At 45.4% G+C, this 25,474-nt stretch overlaps 1 protein-coding gene across 2 annotated transcripts in view; it reads right to left on the bottom strand.

Moving 5' to 3' along the window:
* CDKL2 (cyclin dependent kinase like 2) overlaps positions 1 to 25,474 on the bottom strand; it is a 107,962-nt gene that overhangs the window by 5,643 nt on the left and 76,845 nt on the right. For both annotated transcript variants that reach the window (XM_075351342.1, XM_075351348.1), the window contains exons 8-12: positions 16,572 to 16,695; positions 15,993 to 16,288; positions 14,173 to 14,263; positions 13,324 to 13,459; positions 98 to 204 (exon numbers count right to left, since the gene is read on the bottom strand). In XM_075351342.1, the coding sequence (XP_075207457.1) occupies positions 98 to 204; positions 13,324 to 13,459; positions 14,173 to 14,263; positions 15,993 to 16,288; positions 16,572 to 16,695 (754 nt within the window). The remainder of the gene's footprint in view (positions 1 to 97; positions 205 to 13,323; positions 13,460 to 14,172; positions 14,264 to 15,992; positions 16,289 to 16,571; positions 16,696 to 25,474) is intronic.

Below are 25,474 nucleotides of genomic sequence, written 5' to 3'. Positions count from 1 at the left end.
TAAAATATGCCATTTTGCCCTTTACAATTGCATCAAAGAAATTTTTCCTTTTATATAATTTTCTCACATTTTCTTTGTGAAATTTCCGTTGACTAACCTGTGACAAGGCTGTGCTGGTGTTATGTAGATCAATCATAGCAAGAGAAGGGATGCGGGACTCTGGCATTGTCTTATTTTCTTTCTTCACCAGTTTTGAACTACGAACTAGAAAAACAATAAGGAAACCACAAATATTTCGGTAGTAACATTTTTATGTTGGAGAGTAGAAAAACTGAAAAGTTCAGCATATACTGCTTTATTGTTATTAAGAAGTAATTGCATAGTTATGAAAACTTTTGTAGCTGGAAAATAATTACCTCATTGTATCTGCATGAGAAATGAAGTGATACATTACGCACTGAACACCCAGAGGGAATACTCACTAATGAATTGTTCTTCCTAGCTACATGTATGACTTATTCCCCACATAACACATCCTAAGAGACCCACAATACACAAACAGCAGAGACATGTCGTAGTTATGAGATCTGTTTCCTGAACTGGAGAACATCTGACAGCGTGCTCCGTATATAGAAAATAGCAGTTTAGGCTGTCTTCACACTCTTGTTAGGTCTGTCATAGTAGGTTTCTCTTTGACATCTGGAATAATACAGCACGCTCTGGGATACTGTTCACAATGCTTCAGCAAGGATGTGTAGTCCTAACTAGAGTTGAGCGCGGTTCGTGGTTCGTGGTTCTCCAGTTCTAGGCTCGAGTGATTTTGGGGCATGTTCTAGATCGAACTAGAACTCGAGCTTTTTGCAAAAGCTCGATAGTTCTAGAAACGTTCGAGAACGGTTCTAGCAGCAAAAAACCAGCTAAATCACTCTGTGAATCACACTATTATGACATTTCAGTGTATAGTGTGCGTGAACAGCGCCTTCAGATCACTGCTGTTTCTATAATGGCGATCGCCATTTTTTTTTTTTTTTTCCTTGTCTTCCTTCCCTAAGCGCGCGCGTGTAGTGAGGCGGGCCAGCATGTCAGCCAATCCCAGACACACACACAGCTAAGTGGACTTTTAGCCAGAGAAGCAACGGCATTTGTGATAGGATGTCCATGTCACATGTCCCTGCATTATAAAAACGGACATTTTCCTCCCAGGACGCCATTATCTGCCTTCTGCGTCTTTGGTGTCAGACATCACTGTCGCAGCTCCGTCCTCCTGAGTCCTATCGCCGATACAGCTGTATGCGCTGCATACACAGCGTTAGACAGCTTAGGGAGAGCACTTTCTAGCAGTCCTTTTAAGGGCTCAAACCGGCAGGGTCAGAGAGCCATAGGTGACAGGTCCTGAAAACAGCAACAGCGTCTGTGTAGCCAAGGTCAGGGATTTCCTCCCTGCATTTCACCATTAGGAGGGAATAGAAAGGCAGGCTTCCATTCCTCTACCCAGAGCCCCACAATCCTGCCACTGTACCCTCTTGTCCTCTGCACACTCCAACTCATTATAACTAAGCCATTATACTAGCAAACACTCAGTGTACCTAGTGGCATCCTAAACGTGGCTATTGGACTTTGCTATAGTCCCACTAGTGCAAAGACATTTGCAGAGCGCGTCTGCCTGCATTGCACACTCCAACTCATGATAACTAAGCCATTATACTAGCAAACACTCAGTGTACCTAGTGGCATCCTATCTGTGGCTATTGGACTTTGCTATAGTCCCACTAGTGCAAAGACATTTGCAGAGCGTGTCTGCCTGCATTGCACACTCCAACTCATTATAACTAAGCCATTATACTAGCAAACACTCAGTGTACCTAGTGGCATCCTATCTGTGGCTATTGGACTTTGCTATAGTCCCACTAGTGCAAAGACATTTGCAGAGCGCGTCTGCCAGCATTGCACACTCCAACTCATTATAACTAAGCCATTATACTAGCAAACACTCAGTGTACCTAGTGGCATCCTATCTGTGGCTATTGGACTTTGCTATAGTCCCACTAGTGCAAAGACATTTGCAGAGCGCGTCTGCCTGCATTGCACACTCCAACTCATGATAACTAAGCCATTATACTAGCAAACACTCAGTGTACCTAGTGGCATCCTATCTGTGGCTATTGGACTTTGCTATAGTCCCACTAGTGCAAAGACATTTGCAGAGCGTGTCTGCCTGCATTGCACACTCCAACTCATTATAACTAAGCCATTATACTAGCAAACACTCAGTGTACCTAGTGGCATCCTATACGTGGCTATTGGACTTTGCTATAGTCCCACTAGTGCAAAGACATTTGCAGAGCGCGTCTGCCTGCATTGCACACTCCAACTCATTATAACTAAGCCATTAGACTAGCAATTTTTGCTGCCAGTTTAAGGCCTGTAGTTGCATTGTCAGGGATATTTATTCTTTATTATTCTGCTGTTAATAAAGCTAGACCACCACTGCAATCTACACCACCTCTCAATTTTTACTACCACATTTTCAGTCCACAATCTTGTCGCAATCAACATGAGTGGCAAAATGACAGATGCTGGTGGAAAGGGGAAGAGGCGTGGTGGAAAAGGCAAAAAAGGTTTTGTCCGTGGGGAAGGTGGCAAAGCTCCATTATCATCTGCTGAAGATAGACCCTCTACCAGCAAAAGTAAGATGTCTACTACTTACCATGGACAATCCGATGTGCTCCCTTTTTTACGGACACGAACAACAGGAAGAAAGGTAGATGATGGGCAAAAAAGGAAAATGCTTGAATGGATCTCAAGTGGTCCAACAAGTGCCCTCTCAGCCACTTCAAGTACCGCATCCAAAAAACACCAGTCCTCTGAGTTGTCATCCCAATCACACTTGATTTCTCCCAGCTCTGAAGTCTCCATCAGCCCTGCACAGTATGGTGGAACTGAGATGGCTGAGTCTGCAGAGCTGTTCAGTCACACTATAGCCTGGGAATCAGAGGTCTGCTCCCAAGCTACAGTGAGTACAGAACAGGAAATGGTCTGCAGTGATGCCCAGAACCTTTGTGACTCGGATTCAGGCCGTGAGGAACAAGTTTCTGAGCATAATGTTGACCCTTTGTCACAAACTGTAACACCTGTGGTTATAGACAATGAGGAACATTCTGATGAAGATGAGACGCAGATACCCGATTGGGATGACAACTTAAATATTCGGTCAGGGCAAGAAGAGGCTCGGTCTGAGGGGGAGGGGAGTGCAAACACAACAATTGATGATGAAGTTCTAGATCCCACCTACTGTCAACCCCCAGTCAGGCACTCGAGGAGGTCAACAGAGGCGGTGGAGGAGGATGCAACCGACGACGAAGTTACCTTGCGCCTTCCTGGACAGAGTCGGAGCACTGGTAGCACGTCTACAACTGCATCCTCAGCCACCACTCTGCCTCTGAGCATTATTCGTGGTAGATCAACAGGTCGCATGGCCTCTAAGCCTTGCCTAGCCTGGTCCTTTTTTGACATAGAAAAAGATCGCCCAAATTATGTGATATGTAAACTTTGTCATGATTCTCTTAGTAGAGGTCAAAACCTCAGCAGTTTGACAACTTCTTCCATGAATCGTCACATGAATAAATATCATAGGTCCCGGTGGGAAGCTCACCGTGCTGCAATGCGACCTAGCGGAGCGAACCATCCACCGCCTGCCCCTTCCAGTGCATCCGCGTGCTCTTCATCTTCTATGACTGTGGGGACAGCTGTCACACCTGTTTTTCCACGCACAACTTCCACCACTGTAACCGCAACAGGCAGTTTGCTTGGTAGGTCGTCAGTTGGTTTGGAAGGGGAAACAAGTGAGTGTGTACAGCTCTCTCAGACATCGATAGCACCAACGTTGGATGAAGGCAACATCATGTCTCCGCCTGCACTTTCCTCACAAACCTGCATTTTTCCAGGGACACCCTACTCAACACCGTCTACACACAGCAGCCAGATCTCTGTCCCTCAGATGTGGTCAAATAAAAGGCCACTTCCTGCGACCCATGACAAAGCTAAGAGGTTGACTCTATCCCTCTGTAAGCTGTTGGCTACCGAAATGCTGCCTTTCCGCCTAGTGGACACACAGGATTTTAGAGACCTTATGTCTGTCGCTGTGCCCCAGTACCAGATGCCTAGTCGCCACTACTTCTCTAAGAAAGGTGTGCCCGCGCTACACCAGCATGTCGCACACAACATCACCGCTTCCTTGAGAAACTCTGTGTGTGAACGGGTGCATTTCACCACCGATACTTGGACCAGTAAGCATGGACAGGGACGTTACATGTCGCTGACTGGCCACTGGGTAACTATGGTGATAGATGGTGAAGGGTCTGCTGCACAAGTCTTGCCGTCCCCACGACTTGTGTGTCAATCCTCTGTCTGTCCAAGTTCCGCCACTGCTTCTGCATCCTCCACCTCATCTGGGTCCTCCACCTCCGCCCCAAGCCTGCCTGGTCAGGCCACCAGCGTTCTCACTGCGCAGAAGGAATCACGCACCCCTCATTACTATGCTGGCAGCAGAGCGCAACGGCATCAGGCGGTCTTTAGCTTGACATGTCTTGGGAATAAGAGTCACACAGCTGAGGAGTTGTGGTCAGCTCTGCGGTCCGAGTTTAATAAATGGTTGTCTCCACTCAACCTGCAGCCTGGTAAGGCCGTGTGCGACAATGCTGCAAACCTGGGTGCGGCCCTTCGCCTGGGCAAGGTGACACACGTACCTTGTATGGCTCACGTGTTGAACCTTGTCGTCCAGCAATTTTTAACACACTATCCCGGCCTAGATGGCCTTCTGAACAGGGCACGAAAACTGTCTGCTCACTTCTGCCGTTCAAGCGCCGCAGCTGAGCGACTTGCATCGCTCCAGAAGTCTTTCGGCCTGCCGGTTCATCGCCTGAAATGCGATGTGGCGACACGCTGGAATTCAACTCTCCACATGTTACAGCGACTGTGGCAGCACCGCAGAGCCCTGGTGCAATACGTCATGACGTATAGCCTGGGCCAACGAGATGCAGAGGTGGGGCAGATCACCCTGATGGAGTGGTCTCAGATCAAGGACCTATGCACCCTTCTGCACAGTTTCGACATGGCGACGAATATGTTTAGCGCTGACAATGCCATTATCAGCATGACGATTCCAGTCATTTACATGCTGGAGCACACGCTAAACACTATTCGGAGTCAGGGGGTGGGACAACATGAAGGGGAGGAACTACAGGAGGATTCATATGCGCAAGGGACAACAACATCACCAAGGTCCAGACGTTCATCATCACCAACGCAGCAGGCATGGGACCATGGGGGACAGGGATCGACAAGGGCGCATAGTAGCAGGCGAAATGTTGAGCAAGGTGCAGGAGAACATGAAGAAATGGAGGACGAACTGTCCACGGACATGGAAGACTCAGCGGATGAGGGAGACCTTGGTCAAATTTCAGTTGAAAGAGGTTGGGGGGAGATGTCAGAGGAAGAAAGAACGGTTAGCACCTCTATGCCACAAACACAGCGTGGACTTGGTCCGCATGGCTGCGCAAGACACATGAGTGCCTTTTTGTTGCACTACCTCCAACATGACAGTCGTATTGTCAAAATTAGAAGTGATGATGACTACTGGATTGCCACACTGTTAGATCCCCGGTACAAGTCCAAATTTTGTGACATAATTCCAGCCATAGAAAGGGACGCACGTATGCAGGAGTATCAGCAGAAGCTGTTACTCGATCTTAGCTCGGCTTTTCCACCAAACAACCGTGCAGGTGCAGGGAGGGAATCTCCCAGTTGTAACTTGACAAACATGGGACGGTCTCGTCATCTTCAACAGTCTACCCGTACCAGTAGGACCGTATCTGGTGCTGGTAACAGCAATTTTATGGAATCTTTTCATAATTTTTTTAGACCCTCTTTTGCAAGGCCACCAGAGACAACAAGTCTGACACATAGTCAACGGCTGGAGAGGATGATACAGGAGTATCTCCAAATGAACATCGATGCCATGACTTTGCAAATGGAGCCTTGCTCCTTTTGGGCTTGAAATCTAGAAAAATGGCCAGAGCTCTCCAGTTACGCCTTGGAGATTTTGTCGTGTCCAGCTGCCAGCGTTCTCTGAACGTGTCTTCAGTGCTGCTGGGTGTGTGCTGACAGATAAGCGCACGCGTCTGTCCAGTGACAATGTGGACAGACTGACGTAAGTCAAAATGAACAAGTCATGGATCCAGAAGGAATTTACTACCCCTGTGTCATCCTGGGGAGAGTAAATGCTTGTGGATTTGGAATGTGCTTGATGCAAATCAAAACATCCTGTTTGCAACTAGGGCACAAGTGCTGCCACTGATGGGGTGTCTGTGTGGCCCAATTTTTGGAAAAAAGGGAGACTCCGCTTGGAGTAACCCTTGCTTGATGTGTTTTTAAAAGAAGCCAAGATGAACAGAGCTGGGATCAGGAAAGACTTTGCTACCTACCCCGGTGTCATCCTGGGGACGGATAAGAATGGCATATTTTTGAATGTGCTTGATGCAAATCTAGCTGTGAAGTGTACAACTGGGGCACAACTGCTGCCACTGAAGGGGTGGGTGTGTGTGGGGCCCAATTTTTGGAAAAAAGGGAGACTCCGCTTGGAGTAACCCTTGCTTGATGTGTTTTTAAAAGAAGCCAAGATGAACAGAGCTGGGATCAGGAAAGACTTTGCTACCTACGCCGGTGTCATCCTGGGGACGGATAAGAATGGCGTATTTTTGAATGTGCTTGATGCAAATCTAGCTGTGAAGTGTACAACTGGGGCACAACTGCTGCCACTGAAGGGGTGGGTGTGTGTGGGGCCCAATTTTTGGAAAAAAGGGAGACTCCGCTTGGAGTAACCCTTCCTTATATTGTTTTTAAAAGGAGCCAAGATGAACAAGTCATGGTTCAGCAAAGACTTTTACCTACCCCGGTGTCATCCTGGGGACGGATAAGAATGGCGTATTTTTGAATGTGCTTGATGCAAATCTAGCTGTGAAGTGTACAACTGGGGCACAACTGCTGCCACTGAAGGGGTGGGTGTGTGTGGGGCCCAATTTTTGGAAAAAAGGGAGACTCCGCTTGGAGTAACCCTTGCTTGATGTGTTTTTAAAAGAAGCCAAGATGAACAGAGCTGGGATCAGGAAAGACTTTGCTACCTACCCCGGTGTCATCCTGGGGACGGATAAGAATGGCGTATTTTTGAATGTGCTTGATGCAAATCTAGCTGTGAAGTGTACAACTGGGGCACAACTGCTGCCACTGAAGGGGTGGGTGTGTGTGGGGCCCAATTTTTGGAAAAAAGGGAGACTCCGCTTGGAGTAACCCTTCCTTATATTGTTTTTAAAAGGAGCCAAGATGAACAAGTCATGGTTCAGCAAAGACTTTTACCTACCCCGGTGTCATCCTGGGGACGGATAAGAATGGCGTATTTTTGAATGTGCTTGATGCAAATCTAGCTGTGAAGTGTACAACTGGGGCACAACTGCTGCCACTGAAGGGGTGGGTGTGTGTGGGGCCCAATTTTTGGAAAAAAGGGAGACTCCGCTTGGAGTAACCCTTGCTTGATGTGTTTTTAAAAGAAGCCAAGATGAACAGAGCTGGGATCAGGAAAGACTTTGCTACCTACCCCGGTGTCATCCTGGGGACGGATAAGAATGGCGTATTTTTGAATGTGCTTGATGCAAATCTAGCTGTGAAGTGTACAACTGGGGCACAACTGCTGCCACTGAAGGGGTGGGTGTGTGTGGGGCCCAATTTTTGGAAAAAAGGGAGACTCCGCTTGGAGTAACCCTTCCTTATATTGTTTTTAAAAGGAGCCAAGATGAACAAGTCATGGTTCAGCAAAGACTTTTACCTACCCCGGTGTCATCCTGGGGACGGATAAGAATGGCGTATTTTTGAATGTGCTTGATGCAAATCTAGCTGTGAAGTGTACAACTGGGGCACAACTGCTGCCACTGAAGGGGTGGGTGTGTGTGGGGCCCAATTTTTGGAAAAAAGGGAGACTCCGCTTGGAGTAACCCTTGCTTGATGTGTTTTTAAAAGAAGCCAAGATGAACAGAGCTGGGATCAGGAAAGACTTTGCTACCTACCCCGGTGTCATCCTGGGGACGGATAAGAATGGCGTATTTTTGAATGTGCTTGATGCAAATCTAGCTGTGAAGTGTACAACTGGGGCACAACTGCTGCCACTGAAGGGGTGGGTGTGTGTGGGGCCCAATTTTTGGAAAAAAGGGAGACTCCGCTTGGAGTAACCCTTCCTTATATTGTTTTTAAAAGGAGCCAAGATGAACAAGTCATGGTTCAGCAAAGACTTTTACCTACCCCGGTGTCATCCTGGGGACGGATAAGAATGGCGTATTTTTGAATGTGCTTGATGCAAATCTAGCTGTGAAGTGTACAACTGGGGCACAACTGCTGCCACTGAAGGGGTGGGTGTGTGTGGGGCCCAATTTTTGGAAAAAAGGGAGACTCCGCTTGGAGTAACCCTTGCTTGATGTGTTTTTAAAAGAAGCCAAGATGAACAGAGCTGGGATGAGGAAAGACTTTGCTACCTACCCCGGTGTCATCCTGGGGACGTATAAGAATGGCGTATTTTTGAATGTGCTTGATGCAAATCTAGCTGTGAAGTGTACAACTGGGGCACAACTGCTGCCACTGAAGGGGTGGGTGTGTGTGGGGCCCAATTTTTGGAAAAAAGGGAGACTCCGCTTGGAGTAACCCTTCCTTATATTGTTTTTAAAAGGAGCCAAGATGAACAAGTCATGGTTCAGCAAAGACTTTTACCTACCCCGGTGTCATCCTGGGGACGGATAAGAATGGCGTATTTTTGAATGTGCTTGATGCAAATCTAGCTGTGAAGTGTACAACTGGGGCACAACTGCTGCCACTGAAGGGGTGGGTGTGTGTGGGGCCCAATTTTTGGAAAAAAGGGAGACTCCGCTTGGAGTAACCCTTGCTTGATGTGTTTTTAAAAGAAGCCAAGATGAACAGAGCTGGGATCAGGAAAGACTTTGCTACCTACCCCGGTGTCATCCTGGGGACGGATAAGAATGGCGTATTTTTGAATGTGCTTGATGCAAATCTAGCTGTGAAGTGTACAACTGGGGCACAACTGCTGCCACTGAAGGGGTGGGTGTGTGTGGGGCCCAATTTTTGGAAAAAAGGGAGACTCCGCTTGGAGTAACCCTTCCTTATATTGTTTTTAAAAGGAGCCAAGATGAACAAGTCATGGTTCAGCAAAGACTTTTACATACCCCGGTGTCATCCTGGGGACGGATAAGAATGGCGTATTTTTGAATGTGCTTGATGCAAATCTAGCTGTGAAGTGTACAACTGGGGCACAACTGCTGCCACTGAAGGGGTGGGTGTGTGTGGGGCCCAATTTTTGGAAAAAAGGGAGACTCCACTTGGAGTAACCCTTGCTTGATGTGTTTTTAAAAGAAGCCAAGATGAACAGAGCTGGGATCAGGAAAGACTTTGCTACCTACCCCGGTGTCATCCTGGGGACGGATAAGAATGGCGTATTTTTGAATGTGCTTGATGCAAATCTAGCTGTGAAGTGTACAACTGGGGCACAACTGCTGCCACTGAAGGGGTGGGTGTGTGTGGGGCCCAATTTTTGGAAAAAAGGGAGACTCCGCTTGGAGTAACCCTTCCTTATATTGTTTTTAAAAGGAGCCAAGATGAACAAGTCATGGTTCAGCAAAGACTTTTACCTACCTCGGTGTCATCCTGGGGACGGATAAGAATGGCGTATTTTTGAATGTGCTTGATGCAAATCTAGCTGTGAAGTGTACAACTGGGGCACAACTGCTGCCACTGAAGGGGTGGGTGTGTGTGGGGCCCAATTTTTGGAAAAAAGGGAGACTCCGCTCGGAGTAACCCTTGCTTGATGTGTTTTTAAAAGAAGCCAAGATGAACAGAGCTGGGATCAGGAAAGACTTTGCTACCTACCCCGGTGTCATCCTGGGGACGGATAAGAATGGCGTATTTTTGAATGTGCTTGATGCAAATCTAGCTGTGAAGTGTACAACTGGGGCACAACTGCTGCCACTGAAGGGGTGGGTGTGTGTGGGGTCCAATTTTTGGAAAAAAGGGAGACTCCGCTTGGAGTAACCCTTCCTTATATTGTTTTTAAAAGGAGCCAAGATGAACAAGTCATGGTTCAGCAAAGACTTTTACTTACCCCGGTGTCATCCTGGGGACGGATAAGAATGGCGTATTTTTGAATGTGCTTGATGCAAATCTAGCTGTGAAGTGTACAACTGGGGCACAACTGCTGCCACTGAAGGGGTGGGTGTGTGTGGGGCCCAATTTTTGGAAAAAAGGGAGACTCCGCTTGGAGTAACCCTTGCTTGATGTGTTTTAAAAAAGAAGCCAAGATGAACAGAGCTGGGATCAGGAAAGACTTTGCTACCTACCCCGGTGTCATCCTGGGGACGGATAAGAATGGCGTATTTTTGAATGTGCTTGATGCAAATCTAGCTGTGAAGTGTACAACTGGGACACAACTGCTGCCACTGAAGGGGTGGGTGTGTGTGGGGCCCAATTTTTGGAAAAAAGGGAGACTCCGCTTGAAGTCACCTTGCGGTGTTTTACATGACTTTAGAAGGGCGTGCCATGCCTATATCTGTGTGTCCTCCTCTTTTTCCTTGTCCAGCTGTTTTGTTTTCGCATGAGTATATGTCCTTGTCACTTTCCCATGTGTTTGAGTTGTTTGTCACCTTTTGGACACCTTTGAGGGTGTTTTCTAGGTGTTTTTCTGTGTTTGTGATTGCCTGCCATTGTTTCCTATGCAGTTCGAGTTCGGTTCGTCGAACGTTCGACGAGCCGAACTCGAACGGGACCTCCGTTCGGCGAACCGACCTCGAGCCGAACCGGGACCGGTTCGCTCATCTCTAGTCCTAACATGCCTATTAGGCAATGTTTCAATCTTTCTGACGGATCTACTTCTGTCAGCCACAGCCGCCACTTCATCAAAGAAGCATGGTAAATTGACAGGGTAGCATGGCAGAGGGTTTCACAGTTGTGTTTATCTTTTTTGGTATCTTGACACTGTCCACCACTTTCTCGTATTAAAAATACTCTTGTCATCACAGAGACAATACACCTCTGGATGTACCAACAAACATTTAGGCTGTCCCACTCACTCTACACTACCTACTTTTATCCTCTCTATATCATCCGCCCTCCAAGCTCTATTGTGAGATCCCGTCTCCTCTCTATCTATACTTTTGGCCTAGGACAGCTGATAAAATACCATTACTTTTAATAATATTTTTTGTTATTTTCCAGTGTGCAAAACACTCCATAATGCTCCTCGAAAGGGCCCCATTTTCTATCAAATGTCAGAGCCGAACATTCTAGATATGGCATCCCGCCATGCAGAGCATGATCCCACGAGAGTTCTTGGCCCCTCTTGCAGTAAAAGCACTTAGTAAACTGTTTGTCAATGCAGGGTTAGTTTTAAGTGCTAGATCTCATGATAAAAAGACCCCCGAAGGGTTGTTGGTTCCCACTTTCTATGACAGGATTTCACACCTGGAAGTTCGGGATCATCTCTTGCTACAGAGTTGGGCTCTTTGGAAGGCATTATTGTTATGCATATTTTAGATAACTTTTACTTATGAAAATCATCATGTCTTGGGCTACCCAATTCTTTTATTAAAAAGATTAGTGATAGGTAGAGTTAAGGCCCCGTCACACTAAGCAACATCGCTAGCAACATCGCTGGTAACGAACAACTTTTGTGACGTTGCTAGCGATGTTGCTGTGTGTGACATCCAGCAACAACCTGGCCCCTGCTGTGAGGTCGTTGGTTGTTGCTGAATGTCCTGGGCCATTTTTTAGTTGTTGCTGTCCTGCTGTGAAGCACAGATCGCTGTGTGTGACAGCGAGACAGCAACAACTAATGTGCAGTGAGCAGGGAGCCAGCTTCTGCTGAGGCTGGTAACCAATGTAAACATCGGGTAACCAAGAAGCCCTGTCCTTGGTTACCCGATATTTACCTTTGATACCAGCCTCCTCCGCTCTCACTGTCAGTGCCGGCTCCTGCTCTGTGCACATGTAGCTGCAGCACACATCAGGTAATTAACCCGATGTGTGCTGTAACTAGGAAAGCAAGGAGCCAGCGCTAAGCATTGTGCGCTGCTCCCTGCTCTGTGCACATTTAGCTGCAGCACACATCGGGTTAATTAACCTGATGTGTGCTGTAACTAGGAGACTGGGGGCTGGTCACTGGTTGCTGGTGAGCTCACCAGCAACTCGTGTAGCCACGCTCCAGCGATCCCTGCCAGGTCAGGTTGCTGGTGGGATCGCTGGAGCGTCGCAGTGTGACAGCTCACCAGCAACCTCCTAGCAACTTACCAGCGATCCCTATCGTTGTTGGGATCGCTGGTAAGTTGCTTAGTGTGACTGGACCTTTAGTGAGAATCAGTCCACAGAACTTAGTTGATTAACCATGTTAGTAATTTGTGATTGCTGGACAAGAACCCTGAAAACTGCCTTTTACCTGATGGCATCCTCAGAACTTTTTTCAATTAGCCAGCCTAGTGCAACGTCATGCTCGTGGCCTAAAGCACATGTAGTATCACACAACATATCAAATGATGTGCTGCGGATGCCATCAGTTAAGAGGCAATTCTTAGGGCTCTCGTTCAGCAACCACAGATTACTGACGTGGCCGATGGACAAGATGCTGTGAATCGATTCATACGAACTTAAAAATTTAATATGCTTCAGTGGTTCAACATCCTTTCCTTTCTGACAGCATTCACTTCTTCTTGGATAATCTTCTGACCTTCAAAACATACATTTAAGCTTCTACTATCTTCTTCAACCTAAAATCGATTTAAAAAACGCACTCTGTCCTCAGCTGTAACCAAAACGATAGTGCATGACCTCAATTTTGTTTCCATATAATCCACCTCTCCAGTCATCTGTTTTCTGACAGCCCCTCCACCTGCTACCACATACCAGAAATATATTTTCTTTTCTGGTGTATTAACTGGAAAAAATGGGCCATACAACTGCATGATTCGTATGTTCTCCAACATAGTTTGGTGGGGAACTGTCATAAAGTCTCCATACACATTTATTGGTTGCCTCCCCTCATCCTTTTAACCCTGAGCGCTGGTGTTCCTTTTCTTTTACATTTAATGGTTGGTTGATCCTACTGAATTTGGTGGGCTTGGTCGAATTTTATCTAATGTGTATTGAGTCCTCATGATTGTGCTTTTTAATAAATTTGTCACATTTTACTTCCATGTATTCTAGACTAGCAAATACTGGTAAAATCCTTTTATTCAATTTACACTTAAGAGTTTAGGATCTCGAGAAATATAGTGATAAAACACTCACCGCTGTAAAGAGAACCAACATCTGTGCTCTTCAGTTCTGGCAAATGGCCATAGTTAATCTCTGGCAGTCTCATGTCAGCTCTTGAGAACTCCCATTTTTTCTTGCTTAGTTGAAGTGGCGTCTTGTCATTACCAATCTATATTAAAAGATTGTATTAGAGGTCAATATGACCTTGATGCAAATACCATTCAAATATCAAACACTTGCAGAAACCTGTGAGTTTATTGCTGTGGTGGAGAGCAATGGAGAGAGTTCCTTATGAATCATTGGCCAGCAAAGCTTTGGATGGGATAGATGAAATGTGTCCTTTAGGACTGTAGGAGTGAGAATGTGTGTGTCCCCGAGAAAGAAGAGGTAGCGGCAAATATAAAATCCCTAGAGGAGAGCTAGCAGAATGTGAGGAATTGTCACAGAATGTGGGGAATTGTCTTGTATGGATGCGTGTGATCCGATATACACTGTGAATGCAGCATGCTGTGATTTCTTTTCTCATGCCCATTAGGCAGATCTGTTCTGCCCTATTGAGTAGCAATGACCTATTGGTTATGGTTTTTACCCATATATTAAGTGTCCCATTGTCCTGCCTCCTTGGGATCTTCACGGTGTACCTGACGCCATTTTTATATATATTCTTACTTGTTACTCCTGATTAATTGACTGTGTTTTTAGATTTTGTATCAATACAAATTTACAATTTAATTGAAAGTCTGGAGATGCTTGGCTCCGTATCTATGTAGGAAGTAAGCATTACTGGGAGGTCTTCTCTACATGATATTGTTTGATGATGTTCAGAACTTTCTTATTGATATGATTTTATTTTGTAGAAAAAAATACAGGACAGAAACTTACCAGTGTTGAAATGTTCGGATTGTAAGCCGGGGAAGGTTTTCCTCCATTTTTTTTCAAAGAACTGACGAACATCTTCCCTCTTTCTTCTCCTCTTCAAGTAAATAAAAAGGTAATTTAATATGTAACTCCTAACAACACTTAGCTTCAGAGAAAACTTATACATTACGGCTTGGTCAAAATCAGCACCATCATAAACCAAGTGTCTACCTTTCAGATCTATTGGCACTGGCTCCTCGGCACTGGCTTCTTTTTCACTTATCGGTCTCTCGAAATAAACAATGTCACATGACAGCTGTAGCCAATCAGCAGCCTCTGATGGGCTGCAGGTTTCACAATCTATCCGAACAGCAATCTGCACTAATCTGTTTTGCTCCTCCATGGCACAGGTATGGACTTACCCTCTGGGGAATCAGGGAATCCCTTGGTGAGGTGTAATGATAGCAGTCGGCGAGGATACGACCAGACTTGGAGTGGAGGAGGGCCCTCAAACATTATTTTCAGGTTTATGTGTGTGCTTGGATGCACATCCAGTTGAAAAGTATTGCGGAGAAGAAAACCACTGGATCCCTGCACTGCAATACCTATATACGCTAGCAACCTATCAAAAGCTTGCAGCTATATCGGCTTGCACCACACTGCACCTGCTGCACCAGGCTATAGTAAAAAAAGGAGGATCTGCACCTCATGGGTGTAGGAACAAGTGAGAGGAAATAGGTGTTATTTAATTCCTAAGTGAACAGCACCTAAATTGTGGACATTATTACCATATTGGAGACAAAATGGGGGACATTATTAATCTTTTGGGGCAAAAATGGGGGACATTATTACTGTATGGTCCCCAGAATAAGGCCCATTATTACTATATTAGGGCTACAATGGCAGATATTATTACTTTCTTTAGGCCAAACTTAGATACATTCTTATTGTAATGGTGGGAGAATGAGGAACAATATGACTGTATGGGGTCAAAATGGGGGGCATTAATGGTGCCTGGAGTCAGAATGGGGGACAGATTTACTAAATGGGGGACATTTTTATATTATGGGAGTCGGAATTAGGGACATTATTACTGTATAGGGCCAAATGAGAGATATTATTTTTCTTTGGAAAGGCATTCTTACTATATTGGCCTCAATATGGGGGACAGTATTACTATATATTGGTCAGAATGGGAGGCATTATTACTACATAGTACCAGAATTAGGGGCAGTATTACTGTTTGGTAGCTTTAGTGTGAGCAAATAGTCAATTTTACTAGTGGATCTTATGGCACAAGAGTCCAACAGTATGTGTCCACCATTTTTTCAGTTTTCATCCTTCATCCTTGGTGCAGCTATACTCTATTTGACTGATGTTTCTAATTAAAAGGTAAGGAAACTCTTCCTAGATCTTGTAGAACAAATATAAAAGAGATCGTCTATCAATAGCATTCAAAAACATACTGTTAGATTTGCAGGACCTATGTTGGTAGTTCATGGCCTCCAGACCTGAGCTCTGTGAACCTCAACCTACTTAATGGCATCCTCGGTGCCTCTTCCGAATAATAGGCCCAGAACAACATGTGTGCGTCATGCGAAACGACAACATCGTGCTGTGTACTCCAGGTGGTAAGAGGAAGTTTGTAAAGCGCCAGTATGGTAACCACGAATTACCATTTGTGACTAATGGACTAAGGTTCTACAAATCTTTTTGATCATTTTTAATATTGGTATTTCTGCACTCGTAATGAGTGGTTGGATGCTGGCTCGACTCAATTACCCAAGTAAAATGGAAATCAATGAGGGACGTGAGCATTTTCTGAAAATCTTCTGTACCGTTACCTGAAGCTGACATGGCTGGAGACTGATGAGGCGTTGGTTGGCGCCGTCAGGTGAGGAGAGATGGCAGTAAGGTTGTAACTGATAGGAGGAATTATGCTACATGGGCTTTTTTGATGATCTAAGTTGGTGCAAGATTCCTTCAGTGCTACATAAGGCGTTCTGTTCTGATTTGACCCATTAAATAAAGTGCTAGCATTAGATGCTACATCATTCTTCTCACTCCTGTCTGTATCCATTTTGATTATCCTGACTTTTAAGGGTTTTGCATCTTTTCCTTTAGATTCTATGTTGAAGTCCTGTAAGTAAAGGCAAGAAAATGAAACCATGTTAATTTAAGTAGAATCAACCCTAAATAAAGTAACTGTTTGCTAATCTATGGCTCTTTCAAGATTCTGACCTGCAGCCTACATTTGTGATCTATTGTTCAGTCTAGGCCTATATATTTTAATTTGTTTCATTCAGGATTATTGGGACACAGATCTCTAATACAATTATATGCAAGAGCTTTGCTAGCCGAGTTCTTGTCTTGTTTTTCACATTTACAGGCTCGGAGTATAGATGAAGTAAATATAAATTCACCTGTATGGCCAGTGCTTTCTTCTCTCCTGGGTAATCATCTTTTTTGGAGTTTTTGACTTTCCGTGGTGGTGATGGATTGTCCTTAGAAAGCTTTTGAACTTTGGCACTGATTTCCTGTGAGAACCTTTGAAAAATATTACAGAAATATTTGTTATATATAAATTACATACCATTCAATCTGCATTGTGATCTGTCATAAAAGTAAATGTAGTTAAATATCTTTAGACTTGCATATATAGCTTATTTTTTTCAACTCTTCCAACCAGGAATGTACATAGAAATCAATGGGTCTCCATGGCAAAAGTCACAATTACTCTCCTCACTCAAAAAAACCCATAAAAAAAAGAAATTAATTTCAGTAAATGGTGTGATGATACATATGCGCAGTTAAGACCAAATGGATAAAGCATGATGAGAAGGGATTAAATCCACGCTGCAATGTTTAGTAAAGAAGGATCCAGTAACGATCAGTATCGTGATTTTATTCTACGTGTTTCGGAGTCTTGCTTCTTCTTCAGGACAAAAGTCACTGACTCTATATTGCGCCTTTTTGTCTCTCCAGCATCTACTACTAACTTTTAAAGACCATGAGAGGACCATGTATTGCATCACTTACAACAGTTATTTTGCTCCTACTGCACCCACTTAATGTTTTTACCCACTACGATATGCCTTTCATGGATCCCATAAAGTATAATGTCTACACCAAATTTTTCCCATAGACAGTATGATACCCACACAGTGAATTCCCCCACATTACCCAGTATATGCATAGTGTGATGACCCCCACAGTACCCTAGCAAAATATGATGCCCCACAGTGCCACCAATACAGTATGATGCTCCTTCATTGACTCCCACAGAGTATGATGCCCCTAGTATCCCCCAACCTTATGGTGGCATGATATTTGACCAACATATACATAACTCAAAGTGCTTCTCGCTTACTATCTAATACACATGCTCCAAATCCATCATCCAGTGCTTAAAACCGCTTGATGATGTGTTTTTTTTCCTCACTGTTCTGTGATGTTTTCTTCATTCCACATGCTCCTTGCGTACAACGATGTATTTAAGCTGCTTTGGGGGCAAAGCTGGAATGTACAACTTTGCAGCTTCTTGCCAACATTCAAGAGGTTTTACACCTTTTATAAAGTTGACCATAACGTTGTCATGCAAAATAACAAAATCAGACAATATGAACCCTCTCCGGTACTGCTCCGATCTCAGTGCTATGGCTGCTATGATAACATCACACCGACAGCTCACATCCACACTGCAGCCAATCACTGAGCTCAGTCCCTTGGTGATTTTAGCGGTACAAGCTGCTCAGTTCATTCAGTAACTACAGTGATCATATGAGCTGTTGATGTGAAGTCACCACTGCAGCCAAAAAAACCTGAGAACTCTTAATGTTCCCAAATGGTTTAATGACTTGGATAATTTGGATCTGCTCACCAAAAGGAGACAGCTCTGTTGGATCCTAATTAAATATGTGTTAACCTGCAAAGAAACAATTAAGGTAAAATGTGGTTGCATTTGCAGCCAAACACTGTAATTTTACCCCGCGGAGGGAGCTATTAGAAACCGTAAGTGGCTCTCACTGTGGTGCCGAATCCAATCATTCATTCACACATGGCTCTTTGTGTGGATGGCCTATCACTACTATGGAGACACAGCACTGGACCTAGTGAGAGTAAATCCTGTCTGATTTTGCTCTTTTAAAGAACAGGCAATGTTTGGGGTTCATTTTTCTAAAAGTGGAAAACCCCTTTCACTATGTGCTAATTTACAAAGACACCGCACCGATGTTGTGATTTTGGAATCAAGAACAGAGGGTGACGTTTCTGAAATAACAGATCTTATCTGGTACTGCAGGAAAATGAAAAGCAAGATTTAAGGCCCAGTTACACACAACAATATCGCTAACGAGATATTGTCGGGGTCACGGTGTTGGTGATGCACATCAGGCCTTGTTAGCGATGTCGTTGTGTGTGACACCTTTTTGCGATTAGTAACGATCGCAAAAAGGTGTCAAATCGTTCGTCTTGTACACGTCGTTCATTTTTAACAAATCGTTCCTCGTTTGGAACACAGGTTGTTTGTCGTTCCTGCGGCAGCACACATCGCTGTGTGTGACACCGCAGCAAGGAGGAACAACATCGTACCTGCGGCCGCCGGCAATGAGCAAGGAAGGAAGTGGGTGGGACGTTCAGGCCGCTCATCTCCGCCCCTCTGCTTCTATTAGGCGGCCGCTTAGTGACGCCGCTGTGACGCCGAGCGAACCTCCCCCTTAAAGGAGAGATTGTTCAGCGGCCACAGCGACGTCGGTGAACAGGTAATTGCATGTGACGCTGCCATAGTGATATTGTTCGCTATGGCAGCGATGTGGGCGGGTGCTATCGCTCGCGACATCGCACATGTCTCACAGCATATCATAAAGTTCCTGCCCCTGATCATCCTTAAGGCCACGTCACACTAAGCAACATCGCTAGCAACATCGCTGCTGAGGCACGACTTTTGTGACGTAACAGCAATGTTGCTAGTGATGTTGCTGTGTGTGACATCCAGCTACAACCTGGCCCCTGCTGTGAGGTCGCTGGTTGTTGCTGAATGTCCTGGACCATTTTTTAGTTGTTGCTCTCCCGCTGTGAAGCACACATCGCTGTGTGTGACAGCGAGAGAGCAACAACTGAATGTGCAGGCAGCAGGAGCCGGCTTCTGCGGACGCTGGTAACCACGGTAAACATCGGGTAACCAAGAAGCCCTTACCTTGGTTACTCGATATTTACCTTCATTACCAGCGTCCGCCGCTCTCACGCTGTCCGTGCCGGCTCCCTGCTCTCTGCACACATAGCCAGACTACACATCAGGCAATTAACCCGATGTGTACAGTGGCTAGGAGTGCAGGGAACAGGGAGCCGGCACTGGCAGCGTGAGAGCGGCGGACGCTGGTAACGAAGGTAAATATCGAGTAACCAAGGTAAGGGCTTCTTGGTTACCCGATGTTTACCGTGGTTACCAGCGTCCGCAGAAGCCAGCTCCCTGCTGCCTGCACACGTAGCAGAGTACACATCGGGTAATTAACCCGATGTGTACTTTGGATAGGTATGCAGGGAGCCAGCGCTAAGCGGTGTGCGCTGGTAACCAAGGTAAATATCGGGTTGGTTACCCGATATTTACCTTAGTTACCAAGCGCAGCATGCTTCCACGCATCGCTGCTGGCTGGGGGCTGGTCACTGGTTGCTCGTGAGCTCTGCCTGTGTGACAGCTCACCAGCAACCCGTGTAGCGACGCTCCAGCGATCCCTGCCAGGTCAGGTTGCTGGTGGGATTGCTGGAGCGTCGCTTAGTGTGACAGTACCTTTACAGTCCCTGCAGGGTCATTACATTTAATGACTTGTAATATTCTAGCACAGCAATGAAGCAATTTCGCATAGAAGACAATGTCACGGTAAAGATTACAGTAAGCCTTGTTCAGAAAGACTGAATGTATCTGTGTATAAGGGCAGAGTCACACTGGCATATGACTTGCAAGAATGCAATGCGACAATATCTCGCATTGCACTCGGCCCCATGTAAGACAATTCTGCAGCTCAGTTCTGCATGTTTTTGTTCAGCCATAATTGGACTGAGGAAAAAAATTGCAATATGCTGCGATTGTCTGCGAGTCTCGGATCATGTGTACCCATACAAGTCTATGGGTGCGAGAGAAAAATTGGACTGCACTCGGATGACATCCAACTGCAGTGCGATATACGCCCAGGCTGACAATGGAGGAGATGAGGAGATTAATCCCTCCCTCTCCTCCGCAGCTGTGATCCAATCACAAGATTGGATCACAGTCACATGACACACGACTCACACTCTCAGCAGAACAGGAGACGAGAGTCATTAGCATATCGCATCTGATGCAATACGCTAGACTCCAGTTTTACTGTCTGTATACTGCATCATAAACCTGGACTCCTCACTTTTCTACTGAACTCTTACCTTATCTTTGCCAGTAGAACTGGGGAGAAATTCAGGTGATACAAACTGATAATCCTGGATAAATAAGGCTATGTTCACAAGCAGCGTTTTGACAGCATTTTTTGCTGCAGTTAGAAAACGCTATGAGATTTAAGAAATCTCATGAACATGCTTGTTTTTTTTCCTGTCTGCATTTGAGCACTGAAGCGTTTTTGAAATGTGCAGCATGTCAATAGTTTCATAGAAAGCAATGAGTGAAAAAATGCTGTAAAAATGCAACAAACAGTTTGATTGCGCTTTTTGCGTTTTTGGTGCATTAAACTAAGTTTACTAAACATGTTCTGTAGACAAATCACACATGTAATCCGCACCCAAAATACTGAACAAACATGTTCCAAAAAAAGCAGCATAAAGACAGCGTTTTTACTGCCAAGAGGACAGGTTTTAGCTGCAGGAAAAAAAAAATATTGCAAACGTGCTACTGTACGTGTGAACATAGCTTAAGTCTATCTAAATGAGGTTACTTTTTAAAGTGTTGCTCTTGTTGAACAACCTCAGGAGTTGTATCCCTCTGTAATGGATTTATTGCACAGGCATGGTATCCTGCTAACTCACTGTAAGGGTACGCTCACACTGACATATGACTCGCACGAGTGCAAAGTGAGAAAATCTCACATGGCCCTCGACCCCGTGTAAGATAATGCTGCAGCTCACATCTGCAAGTTTTTTCTCAGCCCTAATTGGACTGAGGGGCCAGAGGGGCCACAAACCCGGGCCAGGGAGTCACTCGGACTACCCCGCTCGGTCTCATCCCAGTCAATCTATGATGAAACCACACCTCGCAGCCCCACCTTGACGTTTCTAATACATCAGGACCACACGAGACGACTAGAAATGAGCGAACCAGTCGCGGTTCGGCTCGAGGTCGGTTCGCCGAACGGGGGTCCCGTTCGAGTTCGGCTCGTCGAACGTTCGACGAACCAAACTCGAACCTATAGGCTATAATGGGAGGCAATCACAAACACATAAAAATGCATTATAAATGTACACAAACAGTTATTAAACATTGCCATAACACTTACCGGTCCCCGCGATCCCTTCTGCACTCTGTCTCCTGCCGCTATTCCATCCGATGATCGCTGAATCCTCCCGGTGACCGGCACTGCCAGCAGAGATGCAGGACCTATCGTGACGTCAAAATAGCCATGTGACCAGTCACGTGGCTATTATCTCATTGGCTACAGACTGGTCACATGACTATGACGCGTCATGTAGGACCTGCGAGTGCATCTCTCCGGTACACGGTGCACATATGTGTATCGCCGTGTACCGGCGACATGCTCTAGCACACGGTCGACTCCCCGTTCCGTTAGGGACCGGCTGACACAGCCGGTCATTAACGGAGATCACCGTTGCCATAGCAACGCAGTTAGCGGTGACGTCACCGCTAACCGCGGCTCCGAGAGCACCGTTGCTATGGTAACGCGTCTGTCAGCGTTACCGCTGTTACCGCTGACAGCCAGCACTGATCACTCACGGAGTGAAGGCTGCACGCTGCTTCCCGATTGTAGTGAAGATTGTAGTGAGGATGAGGTTCCCCAGCCCTAAGTGATGAGCTGGTGAACCTCATCCTCACTAGAATCGTCACTACTACTACACTAGTGAGGATTGTAGTGAGGATGAGGTTCCCCAGCTCATCAAGTGATGAGCTGGGGAACCTCATCCTCACTACAATCGTCACTACTACTACACTAGAAAGAAAGAAGACAGAAGAGCAGGATCGTGGAGGGCTGACAGGGGGTAATAAAGATGGAGTCTCTAATGTGTCTGTGTATTTATTTCTATTTAAGTATTTTTTCTCTGTGTGGTGTTTTTTTTTAACCCTTTATTGGAGATTCTTAATGGCCGGGTCAAACGTGCCTGACATTAAGAATCTCTGGCTTAATACTGGCTAGTAAAACAAAGCCAGTATTAACTCATGATTACCCAACAAGCCACCCGGCTCCAGGGCTGTTGGAAGAGTTGGATACAGCGCCAGATGATGGCGCTTCTATGAGAGCGCCATTTTCTGGGACCGCTGCGGACTGAAATCCAAAGCAGAGGCGCCCAGAAACCTCGGGCTAACCTGTGCTGCGGATTCCAATCCCCAGCTGCCTAGTTGTACCCGGCTGGACACAAAAATGGGGCGAAGCCCACGTCATTTGTTTTTTAATTATTTCATGAAATAAGTGAAATAATTAAAAAAAAACGGGCTTCCCTATATTTTTGGTTCCCAGCCGGGTACAAATAGGCAACTGGGGGTTGGAGGCAGCCCGTAGCTGCTTGCTGTACCTGGCTAGCATACAAAAATATGGCGAAGCCCACGTCATTTTTTTGGTGGGCAAAAAAATTCTGCATACAGTCCTGGATGGAGTATGCTGAGCCTTGTAGTTCTGCAGCTGCTGTCTGCTCTTCTCCATACAGACAGACAGCAGCTGCAGAACTACAAGGCTCAGCATACTCCATCCAGGACTGTATGCAGAAGTTTTTTGCCCCCTGAAAAAATTATGTGGGCTTCGCCATATTTTTGTATGCTAGCCAGGTACAGCAGGCAGGTAAGGCTGCCCCCAACCCCCAGTTGCCTATTTGTACCCCGCTGGGAACCAAAAATAAAGGGAAGCCCTTTTTTATTTATTTAATGAATTTCATGAAATAATTAGAAAACAAATGACGTAGGCTTCGCCCCATTTTTGTGTCCAGCCAGGTACAACTAGGCAGCTGGGGATTGGAATCCGCAGCACAGGTTGGCCTGAGCTTTCTGGGCCCCACTGCTGCGAATTGCAGTCTGCAGCCGCCTCAGAAAATGGCATTTTCATAGAAGCGCCATCTTCTGGCGCTGTATCCAACTCTTCCAGCACCTGCCTGCTATACCTGGCTAGCATACAAAAATATGGCGAAGCTCACGTCCTTTTTTTGTAGTTTTTTGGCAAAAAAAATAAAAAATGCTTCCCTGGATTTTCCATTGCCAGTGAAGGTAACACCAAGCAGTGGGGGTTAGCAGCCAGTAGCTGCTTGGATTACCCTTAGCTAGCAATACAAAAAATGCAGCGGGAGCCCATATATATTTTTTTTAATTATTTATTTAAATAACTAAAAATAAAATGGGCTTCCCTGTATTTTGATGGCTGGACATCACAGTGCTGTAAAAATAAATCTTTAAAAAAATGACGTAGCGCTCCGCGGTATTTTTGATTCTCAGCGCAGACAAAGCAGACAGCTATGGGTTGCCACCCCCATCTGCCTGCCGTTACCTTGGTTGGCAATCAAAATACAGGGAAGCCCATTAATTTTTTCTATTTAAAAAATAGTTAAAAAAAAAATGACGTTGGGTCCCCCTATTTTTGATAGCCAGTTAGGGTAAAGCAGACGGCTGTAGCCTGAAAACCACAGCTGGCAGCTTTACCATGGTTGGGGATCCAATGTGGAGGTCCCCTCAGGCTCTTTTTTATAATTATTTTATAAATATTAATAATTACACAATAAAAGTAGGGTCCCCCCCAAATTGGATCACCAGCCAAGGTAAAGCGGACAGCTGTGGTCTGGTATTCTCAGGGTGGGAAGGTCCATAGTTATTGGGCCTTCACAGCCTAAAAATAGCAGGCCGCAGGCACCCCAGACGTGGCGCATCCACTAGATGCGCCAATCCTGGCGCTTCACCCAGCTCATCCCGTGCCCTGGTGCAGTGGCAAACGGGGTAATAAATCGGGTTGATACTAGCTGTAAAGTCACCTGAGATCAAGCCCAGCAGTTTGTGATGTCATGGCGTCTCTTAGATACCCAACATCATAAACTGTCAGTACTAACAAAAAAAAAAAAATCGACAAAAGAAATTTATTTGAAAAAACAGTCCCCAAAACATTTCCTCTTTCACCAATTTATTGTAAGAAAAAAAATAAAGGGGTCCCACGACGACTCTGGACCGTCTAGAATATGGGGGGGAGACACTCAGGGAACGTATCCCCCATTTTCTAGGAGTGCGGACCCTTCATGTGAGGAGTGTGGGTGCAATGAATCTGCACTCACTCTTCTCGGGTCCACAGCAGCAGAGTCCATGTCGTAATGGTTACTACCAAAGCTGCAATGCCCTGCTCATGAGGTAAGGGCATGCCTAATCAGGAGAACTACTGTAGAGGAAGCTCTGCTCACTGGTATATAGGTGCTCAGAGGTAATAATAGATGAAATTAGTGAGTAACCTCGGCACTCTAAATCTCCCAGACTAAGTCAGTAAGTCACAATGGATAGTAATGCAAAATCACTCTTTATTGGTCCGTATTAAGAAAATTTTTTTTTTCATAAGCATATATGTTTTTGTCCAAAACAAGTTACAAATGACGTTTCGGCCTGAGCCTTCGTCAGATTGGACTTATCTGCATGTAATCATGAAAAATGACAATAATCAGTATCACATAAGAGTGAGAGAACAATAGCATAAACTCGAACAATGTAGAGGTACAATTGGGATGCAGCAAAAAAATTGCAACACAGCAAGAAATGAAACACATGATACAAATGTCATAATACAGTACAAGGACAATATAGTAATGACAAATATGGGGTCAGAGTAGGCTTAGACAGCTCTGGTACGAAAGAGATGTCAATCATAAAGTAACATGTGCGGTAGGTGTAGAGCTACAGTATGCATGGCAGAGCTAATGGGTAGACCGACCATAGAAAAAGAACGGAGAAAAAGTGGAGAAAAAGTGGAGAAAAAGTGGAGAAAAAGTGGAGAAAAGGTGGAGAAAAAGTGGAGAGAAAAAATGGAGAAAAAGTGGAGAAAAAATGAAGAAAAAAATGGAGAAAAAATGTAGAAAAAGTGGAGAAAAAGTGGAGAAAAAGTGGAGAAAAAAAATGGAGAAAAAGTGGAGAAAAAGTGGAGAAAAAGTGGAGAATAAG

Source organism: Anomaloglossus baeobatrachus, chromosome 1 (assembly GCF_048569485.1).
Source record: "Anomaloglossus baeobatrachus isolate aAnoBae1 chromosome 1, aAnoBae1.hap1, whole genome shotgun sequence".
Taxonomy (NCBI): domain Eukaryota; kingdom Metazoa; phylum Chordata; class Amphibia; order Anura; family Aromobatidae; genus Anomaloglossus; species Anomaloglossus baeobatrachus.
This window is presented reverse-complemented; position numbering and strand designations above follow the sequence as displayed.